The following is a 13,587-nucleotide window of genomic DNA, read 5'->3' on the forward strand; positions in this document are numbered from 1 at the left end:
CGGGGCCGGGGGGCCCGGGCGGGACTTGCAGCAATCCGGGGGGCCACCACCGGGGGCGGATGAAGGGACCAGGGGGTGGGAGGTGGGGGGAGTGGGCACGGAGGCGCGCATGCAGCCGCCGGCTGCCCCCGAGTGGGCGGCGGGCGCCGCGGCCCCAGTGGCACGCGCGAGAGGCACGAGGGGCCGTCCGCCGGGCTGGGGGTCAGCGGGCATTGGAGGGGTTGGGGCCAGGGGTCCCCGCGGCCTGGGGGACAAAGGGGGAGCGGCGCGTGCAGCCGGGAGGAGGGGGCGGGGCCGGGGCGCAGAGGCCCCGCCCCCCCCCCCTCCTCTACTCTCGGCCCCAGAGATGCGGGGTCTACCGAGAGGGAGGGGGCTGATGCGGGCCCGGGGGAGGGGTCGTGCGGCCCCTCCGGGCAGCCGAGGACGTGGAAGGGGGGGTACTCATAGGGGAAGAGGTAGGCCCCGAAGCCTGCTCTCTCTTCCTAGGGCCCAGGCGTCCTGGGCCCCCCAACTCCCTACCGGGCTGACCAGCCCTCCTGCTCCTTGCCTCCCCTCCCAGGGGGAAGCCCCCGCTGAGATGGGGGCGCTGCTGCTGGAAAAGGAGCCCAGAGGAGCCACGGAGAGAGGTGAGTATGGGCAGAAACAGCTGAGTTGGACCTTCACCTCCTCTAACACAGGATCTTTTGGGTCCTTAGCCCTGAACTTTTTCTCTTTTCCTTCAGTTCATGGCTCTTTGGGAGACACCTCTCGTAGTGAGGAGACCCTGCCCAAGGCCAATCCCGATCCCCTGGAGCCAGGGGGCCCCTCATCCCCAGCTTCTGTCACTGTCACCGTCGGTGATGAGGGGGCTGACACCCCCATAGGAGCCACACCGCTCATTGGGGATGAGTCGGAGAACCTCGAGGGAGATGGGGATCTCCAGGGGGGTCGCATCCTGCTAGGTGAGAGGCTAAAGGTTCTGGGGGTGAGGCGGGGGGAGTCCTCGGCCCCTTCTTTCCTATTTATCTTACCTTCTGCCTGCTTGCCCATATGTTTTCTAGGTCATGCCACAAAGTCATTCCCTTCTTCTCCTAGCAAAGGGGGTACCTGTCCCAGTCGGGCCAAGATGTCAATGACAGGGGCTGGGAAGTCACCCCCCTCTGTCCAGAGTTTGGCCATGAGGCTGCTGAGTATGCCAGGGGCCCAGGGGACAGCAGCAGCAGGTCCTGAACCCCCTCCAGCCACCACCAGTCCAGAGGGGCAGCCCAAGGTTCACCGAGCCAGGAAAACTATGTCCAAACCTGGAAATGGACAGGTAAGAGTCGTGGCAGGATGGGGAGAACTAAAATAATGTGCAATAAACCCCTTGTGGGCTTCTTTTGTAATTTAGCCTTAGGCCTCTTCTAATCCATGCACACATTTAGGTATTTACCAAGAACCTATTGCTTGCTGAATAATGGATTGGGGCTTAATCTGTGAGCTGACAGACACTGTTCCTGTCTTCTTGGAGTTTACTTTCTTGGAGAAGAGGACTTGAAAAGACAAATGTTAAAGAGTTAATTAGATAGTTAACGTCTTTAATTACTCTTATGATAATGACTATGTAAGAGAATTTTGAACCACTTTTCTTTTCTACCTCAAAGTAAGCCTCCAGGGGAATGTTTCCCTCACTTCTTTGAAACCTGCCCCTGTTCTGCTTTAAGGAATTCAAATTCCTGTGGGGAAGAAGGTGAGGGCCACAGAAATCACAAAGGGCCCAGAATCTCAAAAGCCTTATGGCAAGGTTTTAAGGGTTTTTTTATGTGGACTGCCCTAGACATAAAGGAGGAGCTCTGGTAGCGTAGTGCCTAAGGCAATTGACTGCTAACCAGAAGGTTGGCGGTTCAAACCCACCAGCCACTCCTCGGAAGGAAGGTTGGGCAATCTACTTCCGTAGTGATACTGCCTTGGCAGCCCGAGGAGGGGTCGCTATGAGTCGGGTTCAACTCAACAGCACAACAACAGACATAAAGGAGCTCTGGTGACACAGTATCTAAGGCATTCAACTGCTAACCAGAAGGTTGGTAGTTGAAACCCACCAGCTACTCCTCAGAAGGAAGACAGGGCAATCTACTTCTGTAAAGATTTATGACCTCAGAAACCCAGTGAGAGTCGATATGAGTCAGAATCGACTTCATGGATGTGGGTTTGGTCCTAGATGTGGTTTGGCCACCTCGGTAAAGATTTTTAGCCTTGCTGAGTTTGTTTTTTCATCTGTAAAATGGGACTAAAGGGTCTGCTTCTGGGCGGTTGGAAGGATACGTGAGTATTAGGTGTGGAATGTGCTAGACATCTTGTTCTTGCTGTGTTCTGGTTCCTGGAGCTCCAGATGATATTCTGGAGTGTGTGACTCACCAACCACCCCCACCTGGGGCTCCAGGCTAATCAGCAGAGCTGTAGGTGCTCCCTGATCCAAAGTGCTCCCTGTCACTCCCAGCCCCCAGTCCCTGAGAAGCGGCCCCCTGAAGTGCAGCATTTCCGAATGAGTGACGACGTGCACTCGATGGGGAAGGTGGCCTCAGGTCAGTTTCACCTCCTCCCCACCTGTGGCCTGACACCTGTCTTGAGGGTATAGGGCACAGGCCTCACCTCTTTCTCTCTCTCCTTCCAGATGTGGTCAAAAGGAGGAAGCTGAACTCAGGAGGTGGCCTGGTGAGCCAGGAGAGGGAGGGAGCAAGGCCTTTCCACCTGGGGGTGGGGGTCCTTGTTTCAAGGGTGTCTGGGTGCTGGGGCCACACCCTGGGTCCTTGAAGGTAATGGAGGCTGGTGGAATGGTGCCAGCAGCCTCAATTTTTCTCTTCTTTTTCTAGTCAGAGGAGTTGGGTTCTGCCCGGGGCTCAGGAGAAGTGACCCTGCAGAAAGCAGACCCTGGGTCCCTGGAGGAGTGGGAGACAGTGGTGGGGGATGACTTCAGTCTCTACTACGATTCCTACTCTGTGGATGAGCGTGTGGACTCTGACAGCAAGGTGAGGTCCACCTGCCTGACCTCCCCCACCAGCCCTTTTCCAGGTCCAGGGCTTGCTCTTTTGTTTTGCTGTTTATTAGTTATTTGTTTGAGCTTTTTTATTCCTTTGTTCTACCAACACATACATTTCCTGGATTATTTTAAAACAAACCTCAATTATCTTACCGTTTTATTTACAAGTATGTTCATATGTGTTTGTAAACATAAGGTCTCTTGTATTTTGACATCGCTGAGTTATTATTTCCACATCTAAAAAAATTTACTAGTGATTCCTAAATATATCCAGTCAGAGTTCTTGTTTCCTCACTGGATTCATAAATTATTTTCTTGTTAAGATCCAAATGAAGTTACGTTGATGTGAATGGTATTTTTCTTAGGTTTCTCTTGATATATTGCTTCCCCATCTCTTCTAAAAGCTTTTTTCTTGCCGTTTAGTTGTTGAAAGAACCAGGTCAGTTGTCCTACATTTTTTCTGGTAAACTGATAGATCTACAAGCGTGATCAATTTCAGTTTCCTTTTTTTTTTTTTTTTTTCCCCTTCCTCCAAGAAGACCTAATAGTAGGTGTCACATGCTTCCAATTGCATCACATTGGGAAGCACACAACATCAGGTCACCTCTCTTGTTTGCGATGTCAAGATTAGACAGCAAGTTCAAGTGATGTCAACCTGCTCTATTGGTTAAAAAGATCTTTGTGAGCTTTTCACCTACTGTTTGTAGTAGTTATTGGTAGTCTCATCTATTTATAAAATTTATAGAAAGGGTATAATAGTAAACTGTTTGTATTCTGGAACTTGATTTTTTTAAAAGATTTGTTGTTATGTCATCACGCACCTCGTTGCATGTAACTATAGTACCTTTTTCAGTGCTGTATAGTAGTCCTTTCCTTTTTCTTTATCCAGCCTTTTCCCTTCTCACTTGCCCACACTCCCCTGTGCCAGAGAGCTGCTATCCCTGGTTTGTGTGGTGGTGGCAGTGTTTTCTTTCTTCTACTTTTATTTCCTGAGTTCTGGGGGCTCTGCCTTTCTCTCAAGTCCCTCCTCTCAGGAAAGAACTGTGATTTGGGAGTCATTGTCCCCATAGCCCCATCTTGCCTCTCTCCCAGTCTGAAGTTGAAGCTCTTGCCGAACAATTGAGTGAAGAAGAAGAGGAAGAGGAGGAGGAAGAAGAGGAAGAAGAGGAGGAGGAGGAGGAGGAGGAAGAAGAAGAAGAGGAAGAAGATGAGGAGTCAGGCAACCAGTCAGACAGGGTAAGGGTCAGAAACTAGTGTCTGCACAGGAGGCAGGCACTGCAGGGCTGGAGTCTGAGTTCCCTAACTCTCCTCCTCCTCAGAGTGGCTCCAGTGGCCGGCGCAAGGCCAAGAAGAAATGGCGGAAGGACAGCCCATGGGTGAAGCCGACCCGGAAACGGCGGAAACGGGAGCCTCCGCGGGCCAAGGAGCCACGAGGTGAGAAAGTTGCTCTGCTTTTGGGTCCCCTCCTCCAGCCCCATCCCGGCCCCCAGAGAACATGCACCTAAAAACATACTCTTGCATGTACACCCGCATGTACCCACACCCATGCACCTGTGAGCTCGCACTCTCACTCTCTCTGTCTCTGTGTCAGGAGTGAATGGTGTGGGCTCCTCAGGCCCCAGTGAGTACATGGAGGTCCCTCTGGGGTCCCTGGAGCTGCCCAGCGAGGGGACCCTCTCTCCCAACCACGCTGGTAATTGCCAATTGCCGGGACTGAGAGCCACTAGGGGGTGCCCTTTGGCGCCAGAGGGAATGGGGAGGAGAGGAACCCATTGGAGCCGGGGCGTCCACAGCTAGGACGTTCTAGAGCATGGAGGGAGAGAGGGGGTGGGGGTGAGAGGACCCGTCAGGGGTCCTAGTGGGTAAGGGGCATGGCCCTCCTCAGCTTCTATTTTTCCCTCCATCCAAGGGGTATCCAATGACACGTCTTCACTGGAGACGGAGCGTGGGTTTGAGGAGCTGCCACTTTGCAGCTGCCGCATGGAGGCGCCCAAGATCGACCGCATCAGTGAGAGGGCGGGGCACAAGTGCATGGCCACTGAGAGCGTGGACGGAGAGGTGGGCCGCCGGACAGCTAGAAGAGGTGGCAGGGAGAGCCGTCCCTGAACCCAGCCTCATTGTGTCTCCTTGCATGTCTTCACTGCCCACAGCTGTCGGGCTGCAACGCTGCAATCCTCAAGCGGGAGACCATGAGGCCCTCCAGTCGTGTGGCCTTGATGGTGCTCTGTGAGACCCACCGTGCCCGCATGGTCAAACATCACTGCTGCCCAGGATGTGGCTACTTCTGCACAGCAGTGAGTGACAGCAGGGCAGGCAGGCACGCCTGACGGGGGAGGGGCTCCCAGAGCCTGACTTCATTTCTCCGCCTCCAGGGTACCTTCCTAGAGTGCCACCCTGATTTCCGTGTGGCCCACCGCTTCCACAAGGCCTGCGTGTCCCAACTGAATGGGATGGTCTTCTGTCCCCATTGTGGAGAGGATGCTTCTGAGGCCCAGGAGGTGACCATCCCCCGGGGGGATGGGATGACCCCACCAGCTGGTACTGCAGCCCCTGCCCCTCCACCCCTGGCCCAGGATGCCCCCGGGAGAGCGGACACATCCCAGCCCAGGTACTGGTCTCTCCCTTCTCTACTGCCTGTCCCTACCCCTCCCTGTCATTCCCAGACATCAGCACCTTCTCCCACAGTGCCCGGATGCGAGGGCATGGTGAGCCCCGGCGCCCCACCTGTGACCCCCTGGCCGACACCATCGACAGCTCAGGCCCCTCCCTCACCTTGCCCAATGGGGGTTGCCTCTCAGCCGTGGGGTTGCCCCCTGGGCCAGGTCGGGAAGCCCTGGAAAAGGCCCTGGTCATCCAGGAGTCAGAGAGGTAAGTGGGGATTGGGCTGGGGTGGGAGGAGCAGTGGCTCGGCAGGTGTGGAAGAAGCTCCCAGGAGCTGACCCCTCTTTTCCCTCACGTGACAGGCGAAAGAAGCTTCGTTTCCACCCACGACAGCTGTACCTGTCAGTGAAGCAGGGGGAGCTACAGAAGGTGATCTTGATGCTGTGTGAGTATTCCTCTGTTCATTTATTCAACAAACCTTTTAGTACCATCTATATACCATGCACTGGGCTTGGGAGGACAAGGATGAAAGATTTAGTCCTTACCTTGAATGGCTTGATGTGGTGGGGGAAACACACACAGATGACCTGGGATGATGAGATGAGCACATTGGTACTGAGTGCTGTGATAGGTGCTTGTATGTTAGTTCATGTAAGTGTTCCAGTGGTGGGGGCACAGAGAGGTTGAGTATCTTGCCTGGTAGTATGGTGGTACTAAAGGGGGTTTGAACCCCAGAATAGCCAGAGCTCTTAAATCCTCTCTCTGAAAAGTGCTGTGGTGAAGGTGAATACAGAGGGTGCCCGGGAAGGGCCCCAACCCAGATTGGGGCCCTGAGGCAGTGCTGCCCATTCCCTGACTCAGTCACTGCTTGTCCCTCCCTCTTCCGGTGTGATGGGCTCCTGCAGTGGACAACCTGGACCCTAACTTCCAGAGCGACCAGCAGAGCAAGCGCACACCCCTGCATGCGGCCGCCCAGAAGGGCTCCGTGGAGATCTGCCACGTGCTGCTGCAGGTTAGCATTACTGGCCCTCTGCATGGATGACCTTGGACCCTCTCCCCAGCCCCACCCCTTCCTGGTGCCAGCCTGAGTCTCACCTCCTCTCAGGCTGGAGCCAACATCAATGCAGTGGACAAGCAGCAACGGACACCGCTGATGGAGGCTGTGGTGAACAACCACCTGGATGTGGCTCGATACATGGTGCAGCGTGGTGGCTGCGTCTACAGCAAGGTGGGGGCTGGGAGTGGCTCAGGGAATCGGGGACTTGTTTGTGATGCCAGCCAGAGTCTTCATCTGCCCACGTCTCTCCCTCAGGAGGAGGATGGCTCTACCTGCCTCCATCATGCAGCCAAAATTGGGAACCTAGAGATGGTTAGCCTGTTGCTTAGCACAGGACAAGTGGATGTCAATGCCCAGGTCAGTGGCCCCCAGGCTACGACCCAGCCCCAACTCCCCTGAGCACATGGTACCTGCCGCCTTGCCTTAGCCTCAGGCTCTGGGCCCCCTTCCTCCTTCGTCTGACCTCTGACCCCCTCACTCTGACTCAGACTGCTCATGGCTGTGTCCATTTCTTCATTTGTACTTCTCTTGATTTTTTGTCCATTTTTGTGCTTATTTTTCTTTATCATTTTCAGAATAATGAGTTGCTGCCTTGCTCTCTGAAAGTAACCAATGAGATACTTTTTTAATCAGCTATCACATTTGTGTATGTTGGTTGTGTTTTCAATTATTACCGAACCGATTGCCGTCGACTCAGATTCATGGCAGCACCGTGTGTGTCAAAGTAGAACTGGTACTTCATAGGGTTTTCAGTGACTGATTTTTTTTGGAAGTGGATTGCCAGGCCTTTCTTTTGGGTGAATTGGACCTCCAACCTTTTGGTTAACATCTGAACACTTAACCATTTATGCCAACTAGGCATGCTCTTAGTCTATTGGTATTGTTTTTTTATCTTTTCTTTCTTTTTCTTATATTTCTTTTTGATATTTGAATTGTTTCAACTTTGTCTGGAGGGAGCTCAGGAAGCAGGGTCCTGTGGCTTTGACATGACTTGAGTACTTCCTTCCTTTCACCTAACATACCTTGCCCCAAACTCAGAATCTGCCATTTCTCAAAGAAACAGCTTCCTTTAAGTGTGGAACGTTTTTTAGTGAATACAGTCTGGGCATGTATGGGGTATTTTTTGCTCCTGGATTGGTGCTGCTTCTATGACTTTTCAATGGAAAAATATTTTTAGGAAATAGATGTTTTTTAGAAGGAGAAAAATTTCTTAGTATCTCTGGGCAGTTGCACTATATTGTAGATGAGAAAATTGAGACCCACAGAGGTTAAGTGACTTGCCCAAGGCCCCACAGCCTGTAAGTGGTCGACCTAGGATTCACACTCAGTCTGGCTCCAGAGGATGGCCTACATGCTGGCCCCCACCTGACCCTCTTTTCTCTCCCCACACCCACAGGACAGTGGGGGGTGGACGCCCATCATCTGGGCCGCAGAGCACAAGCACATTGAGGTGATACGCATGCTGCTGACACGAGGTGCTGATGTCACCCTCACTGACAATGTGAGTGGGAGTGTGGTCAGGGCGGGGGAGGTGGGGACAGCCTCAGGCCCTAAGCAAAGTGAAGGCTCAAGTTCAAGGGCTTAGCCACTTATGCCATCCCTTCCCCTTGCACCTCCATAGGAGGAGAACATCTGCCTGCACTGGGCTTCCTTCACTGGCAGTGCTGCCATCGCCGAGGTCCTTCTGAATGCCCGCTGCGACCTCCATGCTGTCAACTACCACGGGGATACACCCCTCCATATCGCGGCCCGGGAGAGCTACCACGACTGCGTGCTGTGAGCCCCTTCCTGGCCTATCTTGTAACTCCCCTTCCTCACCTCTCATAGCCCTAGACCCTACAGGCTCCCTGTCCCCTCCCTAGGTTGTTCCTGTCCCGTGGGGCAAACCCTGAGCTACGGAACAAGGAGGGTGACACAGCATGGGACCTGACCCCCGAGCGCTCTGACGTGTGGTTTGCACTCCAGCTCAACCGCAAGCTGCGCCTCGGAGTGGGAAATCGGGCCATCCGCACCGAGAAGATCATCTGCCGGTGAGCCCAGGCCCCATCGTCCCCCTCGGAACATCCCCAGACCCCACCGAATCCCCAGAACTACCCCCAGTCCCCTCCCCGCTAGGGTTGCTAGATTTAACAAGTAAAAGTAGAGGGCACGCCGTTGAATTTGAGTTCCACATAAAAGTGAATACTTTTTTAGTGTAAGGGCTCACTGAACTTCCGCTAAGGGTGATGGGAAAATCTGGGAATGGGTTAATAGTGGTTGTTGAACAACAAGGTGACATAATTAATATCACTAAATTGTACGTATGAAAGATGTAGGAAGGGTGTTTCTTTACCTGTGTGCAGTTAAAGAGAAATGTCTTTATTTTGGACATATTTATACTGAAAGGTTACTTTGTGTTTATTTGAAATTCAGATTTTCTGAGTTTTGTCTAGAAACTCTACTCCCCATGTCACAACGGACCCCTCGAACCATCCCAGACTCACGCTCGGCCCTTCCCATGGCCCAGTGCCCTGGCACCATCTTAGCTCTGTCCCACGCCCCACTGAGTTCATGAGCATCCTCAGCCCCTGCTTGCACCTGGGGGAGCCCCTCACCCCTGCCCTAGCTCACTAGCCCCATCTACCCCTTTGCTCCCAGAGATGTGGCTCGGGGCTATGAGAACGTGCCCATCCCCTGTGTCAATGGTGTGGATGCGGAGCCCTGCCCCGAGGACTATAAGTACATCTCGGAGAATTGTGAGACTTCTACCATGAACATCGACCGCAACATCACTCACCTGCAGGTGAGCAGGCAGCTAGAGGCCTTCCCAGAGAGAGGTATGAGTGTCATTGGGAAATTTTGGGGCCACCCAGGATACTGGCAAGGGTGGGGGTCTGAAAGTGAGCATAGTGTGGGGCTATGTCCACTTCGAGGAAGGGCTACTTTTTCTAGGCCACAGGGCAGCCCTGGGGGCACCCCTCGTCAGCAGTATCTTGATTCCTTCTTGCTCTGGGGCCCTAGCCACCACTATTCCAAAACATGGTCCCCAGAGAAGATAGTGGTTGGGGCAGAGAGTATCCTAGGGTTGAGCTGACCCTGTCCTCCCTGCCCAGCATTGCACGTGTGTGGATGACTGCTCCAGCTCCAACTGCCTGTGCGGCCAGCTCAGTATCCGGTGCTGGTATGACAAGGTACGCACTTCTAATGTCTTTCTCTTTTCCAGAGGATCTAGCCCCTATCAGTCCAGTCCCTGGGCCCTTCTCCCTTACCTCCTGCCCTGAGGAGGAAGTGACCGAGAGGGTGGGGCAGTACCTAGGGACCTCCTGGGACACTGCCAGGACAGAGGTGACTGGCGCCCAGGTATATGCAAATCGAGGGTGATGGCTGTATGCTTCCTGTTCTTGAGCTCAGGGCCAACATGGCCTCCCCCCAGCTTCTCCTTCCCCATCTGGGTTGGAGTCAGCAGTGCATTTTTCTGTGGGGTCTTGGGGATCCTGGGCAGCTGAGGTGGGCACCACACAGACCACTGTCCTCCCCTCTCCCTGGACCCCAGGATGGGCGGCTGCTCCAGGAGTTTAACAAGATTGAGCCCCCCCTGATTTTCGAGTGTAACCAGGCGTGCTCCTGCTGGAGGAACTGCAAGAACCGGGTGGTGCAGAGCGGCATCAAGTGAGGCCCTGGCCTGCAGCCCACCCATACCCGCCTCACCCCTTTCTCAGCAGAGAGTGGTGGGGCACCCCTTCCCCCACCCTGGGGCTTTTCCAGGCCCCTCCACCCAATATCACCCTCCCTCCTGCCCCCAGGGTGCGATTGCAGCTCTACCGGACAGCCAAGATGGGCTGGGGGGTCCGCGCCCTGCAGACCATCCCCCAGGGAACCTTCATCTGCGAGTGAGTCTGCTGGGGCACCTTAGCACCTGGGGGTGAGGGGTGGGGACATGGCCACTTCCCAGGCCTCATTCTCTGCCCTCCTCCCAGATGAGCCCCCTCTCTCCCTCCCCATCCTCCAGCCAGCTTCCTGTGACCCCCGCCCCCACAGCCGAGAACGACGCCTCCACTCTGCCCAGACCCCAGAGTGCACATCTTCCTCTCTTTTCATCTCCACATCTCTCTGAGCCTTACACCTACTCTCCCCTGCCATCTGAGCTGGGAAAAGCACTTGTTTGGGAAATAGGCAGTCCTGGGTTTGAGCCCCTCTGACGCTACGTGTTCTTGGCCAAGTTGCTGAACTTCGTTGAGCCTTATTTTTCTTATCTATAAAATGGAAATAACTATTGTCTTTCAGTCCTCTTCAGGAGCCTTGTCCCTCCCTCATTTCCTTCTCTGCCCAGCCTCTGTAATTGTTCGTTCTCCCTTGGCTCCTGCTCCACAGCCTTCAAACTTTAGCCTTTAGCTAATCCTGCTTGCCTAGTCAAGAGTCGCTGGGTGGTCCACACGGTTAATGCACTTGGCTGCTAACCAAAAGGTTGGCAGTTTGAGTTTACCCAGAGGTGCCTTGGAAGAAAGGCCTGGTGATCTACATCCAACAAATCAGCCATTGGAAATATATGGAGCACAGCTCTACTCTGACAACGTAGGGTCGCCATGAGTTGGCGTCAACTTGATGGCTGCCGGTGGTAGTGGTGATGGTGGTGGTGGCAGCTTGCCTATACAAGGGACTATCTAGTTTTTCTCCTTTGTGTCCTCTCAGCTGCTCATTCAAGTTTCAAGTGCCCCCCTTCCTCTTGGGCCTCCATGTCCACACCATCCACTCACTGCTTATCCTTGCCAAAATCTGCCTTTGCCCTCACCCTCTGAAGATACTGCCTCTCTGCAGTGCTCATTCTCCTGAACACCTGCCTCATCCTCTTTGATGACAACTCTGGTTCCTAGCACCCCGACACCACCTCTTTGACCCACTTGTCCTATGCTGGCTCTTCTTCCTCTCTTTACTGTTCCAATGTGCTATTCTCAACCCAACTCCTTCCCCAAGTGCCTCCTGGATCCTGTGGCTCCAGCTCTCCCTGCAGCCCTAATGCCCTCCTGTACTTCAGCCCTGAATTACCTACCACCTGCCAGGTGATCTTAGTACATAAACCTCCTTGCGTCTAAACTCCGGTGAATTTCCCCACCCTGACTGCCCGTAGATACTAATCCCCATAACCATAGAGGGTTTGTGTTTCCAGGCTCACTTGAACCTTCTTTTGACAGATCTCAAACCTATCCGTGTAACTTTCCCACTATGGCTTCTCTAGATCGTCCTTGGCCCACCTGTCTTGGGCTCCCCCAGTACCTGCTAGTACTGCCTATGTTCCAGCCATTCAGTAGGGAGCTATCATGTTGTGTCCTATGTTACCACCTCACATGTCTGTGTCCCCATGCTCCTCTTAAGTACCTCCTAGGGGAGAATACCCACCTCCCTTCCAGGTGATGTCCAGCCTCCTCTCTGGGTACTCCCCACTGGCCTCAGCTGTGTTGGTCTGTGGCATTCATGTAGTGACTAGTCCAGATGACAAGTATTGGAAAGGGGTTGCATGGAATTGTGAGGAGAGATGGAGCCTGGAGCAGCCTCCCCGTAACCCCTGCTCACCTTCAGAACTGCCACTTCCTGCCCAACAGGTATGTCGGGGAGCTGATCTCCGATGCTGAGGCCGATGTAAGAGAAGATGATTCTTATCTCTTCGACTTAGACAACAAGGTGGGCAGGAAACCCCTCGGCCCCATCCCATCCTCCACACTCTCAGTGGCTGAACTGCTGGGGTCCCTCTGGGAAGTCAGCAGGTGGAAACCCAGTGAGGGACTGGATGGTCACTGGTAGTTGGCCAGGCAAGCAAAGTAGGGGAGATGTGAAGAATGATGCCCTTGCCTTCAGGATGGAGAGGTGTATTGCATCGATGCCCGTTACTATGGCAACATCAGCCGCTTCATCAACCACCTGTGTGACCCCAACATCATCCCTGTCCGAGTTTTCATGCTGCACCAAGACTTGCGGTTTCCACGCATCGCCTTCTTCAGTTCCCGGGACATCCGGACTGGGGAAGAGCTGGGGTGAGATGTCCCAGGACCTTGCCCAGGCATGGGAGATGGAGCAAGCCTGGGACCAGACTCAGAAAGCTGGGGAGCACTTGGTTTCATTTCAGGTGTGGGTTAGAACAAGCCGCTCAGACTTCACTGTACCTGAGTGCCACCTGGAGGGCTTGGTATAACGAGGTCCTGGGCTTCACCAAGATTCTGATTCACTTGGTCAGGGTTGGGGCCTAGGATTCTGCATTTCTTTTGAGCTCCCAGGTGATGGTGGTGGTTCAAACCTAAAGAACACACAAGGGCTTAGTGTTGGAAGATGGGGTGGTTGCCTGAGTTTCTCTTAGGGAGTATGCTTAACAGAGGCGTTGGTGTGGCTCAGGGCAGCTGGGTCTGGGTCCCAAGTGCCTTGTATTCTTCTGATAGGTTTGACTATGGTGACCGCTTCTGGGACATCAAAAGCAAATATTTCACCTGTCAGTGTGGTTCTGAGAAGTGCAAGCATTCAGCCGAGGCCATCGCCCTGGAGCAAAGCCGCCTGGCCCGCCTGGACCCCCACCCCGAGCTGCTGCCTGAGCTCAGCTCCCTGCCCCCTGTCAACCCCTGAGAACGGACCACATCCTCCCTTCCCACCCATGATGGCTGCCTACCTCAGCAGCCTCCCTGCCACGTGCTGCTCACGGCCCACCCTGGGGCACTGCTCTCTTCTCCCCACCCTAGCCCTTGACACATTCCTCAGCCAGAGATCCCAGCCAGGCCCTGGAGGTCTGACAGCCCACCTCTTCCAGAGCTGGTTCCTCCCTGGGAGTATGACTTCAGGGCTGGCCAACCCTCTGGTCCCCACCCTCAGCCGAATTTGGATGAATTGAAATCAGGCTTCCTTGCCAACTGGTTTCTTCTGTTCTCATTAAATGTTAGGTTTGATAATGAGCTGCCTGGGTGATTGGTGGGGCAGG

At 54.1% G+C, this 13,587-nt stretch overlaps 1 protein-coding gene across 1 annotated transcript; it reads left to right on the forward strand.

Moving 5' to 3' along the window:
* The first annotated feature begins 346 nt into the window (after positions 1-346).
* EHMT2 (euchromatic histone lysine methyltransferase 2) lies at positions 347-13,238 on the forward strand. The gene is made up of 27 exons (XM_007951336.2): positions 347-626; positions 723-941; positions 1,041-1,294; positions 2,456-2,540; positions 2,630-2,670; positions 2,829-2,984; positions 4,088-4,231; positions 4,315-4,429; positions 4,587-4,688; positions 4,905-5,053; positions 5,146-5,289; positions 5,368-5,603; positions 5,681-5,863; positions 5,959-6,041; positions 6,502-6,608; positions 6,702-6,824; positions 6,909-7,010; positions 8,050-8,154; positions 8,275-8,429; positions 8,516-8,683; positions 9,291-9,435; positions 9,746-9,823; positions 10,186-10,301; positions 10,436-10,522; positions 12,230-12,308; positions 12,483-12,658; positions 13,058-13,238. The coding sequence occupies exons 1-27, from the start codon at positions 347-349 to the stop codon at positions 13,236-13,238; spliced, it is 3,813 nt and encodes a 1,270-aa protein (XP_007949527.1).
* The last annotated feature ends 349 nt before the right edge of the window (positions 13,239-13,587 follow it).

Source organism: Orycteropus afer, unplaced genomic scaffold (assembly GCF_000298275.1).
Source record: "Orycteropus afer afer isolate SDZICR_OR568_19922 unplaced genomic scaffold, OryAfe1.0 scaffold00294, whole genome shotgun sequence".
Taxonomy (NCBI): domain Eukaryota; kingdom Metazoa; phylum Chordata; class Mammalia; order Tubulidentata; family Orycteropodidae; genus Orycteropus; species Orycteropus afer.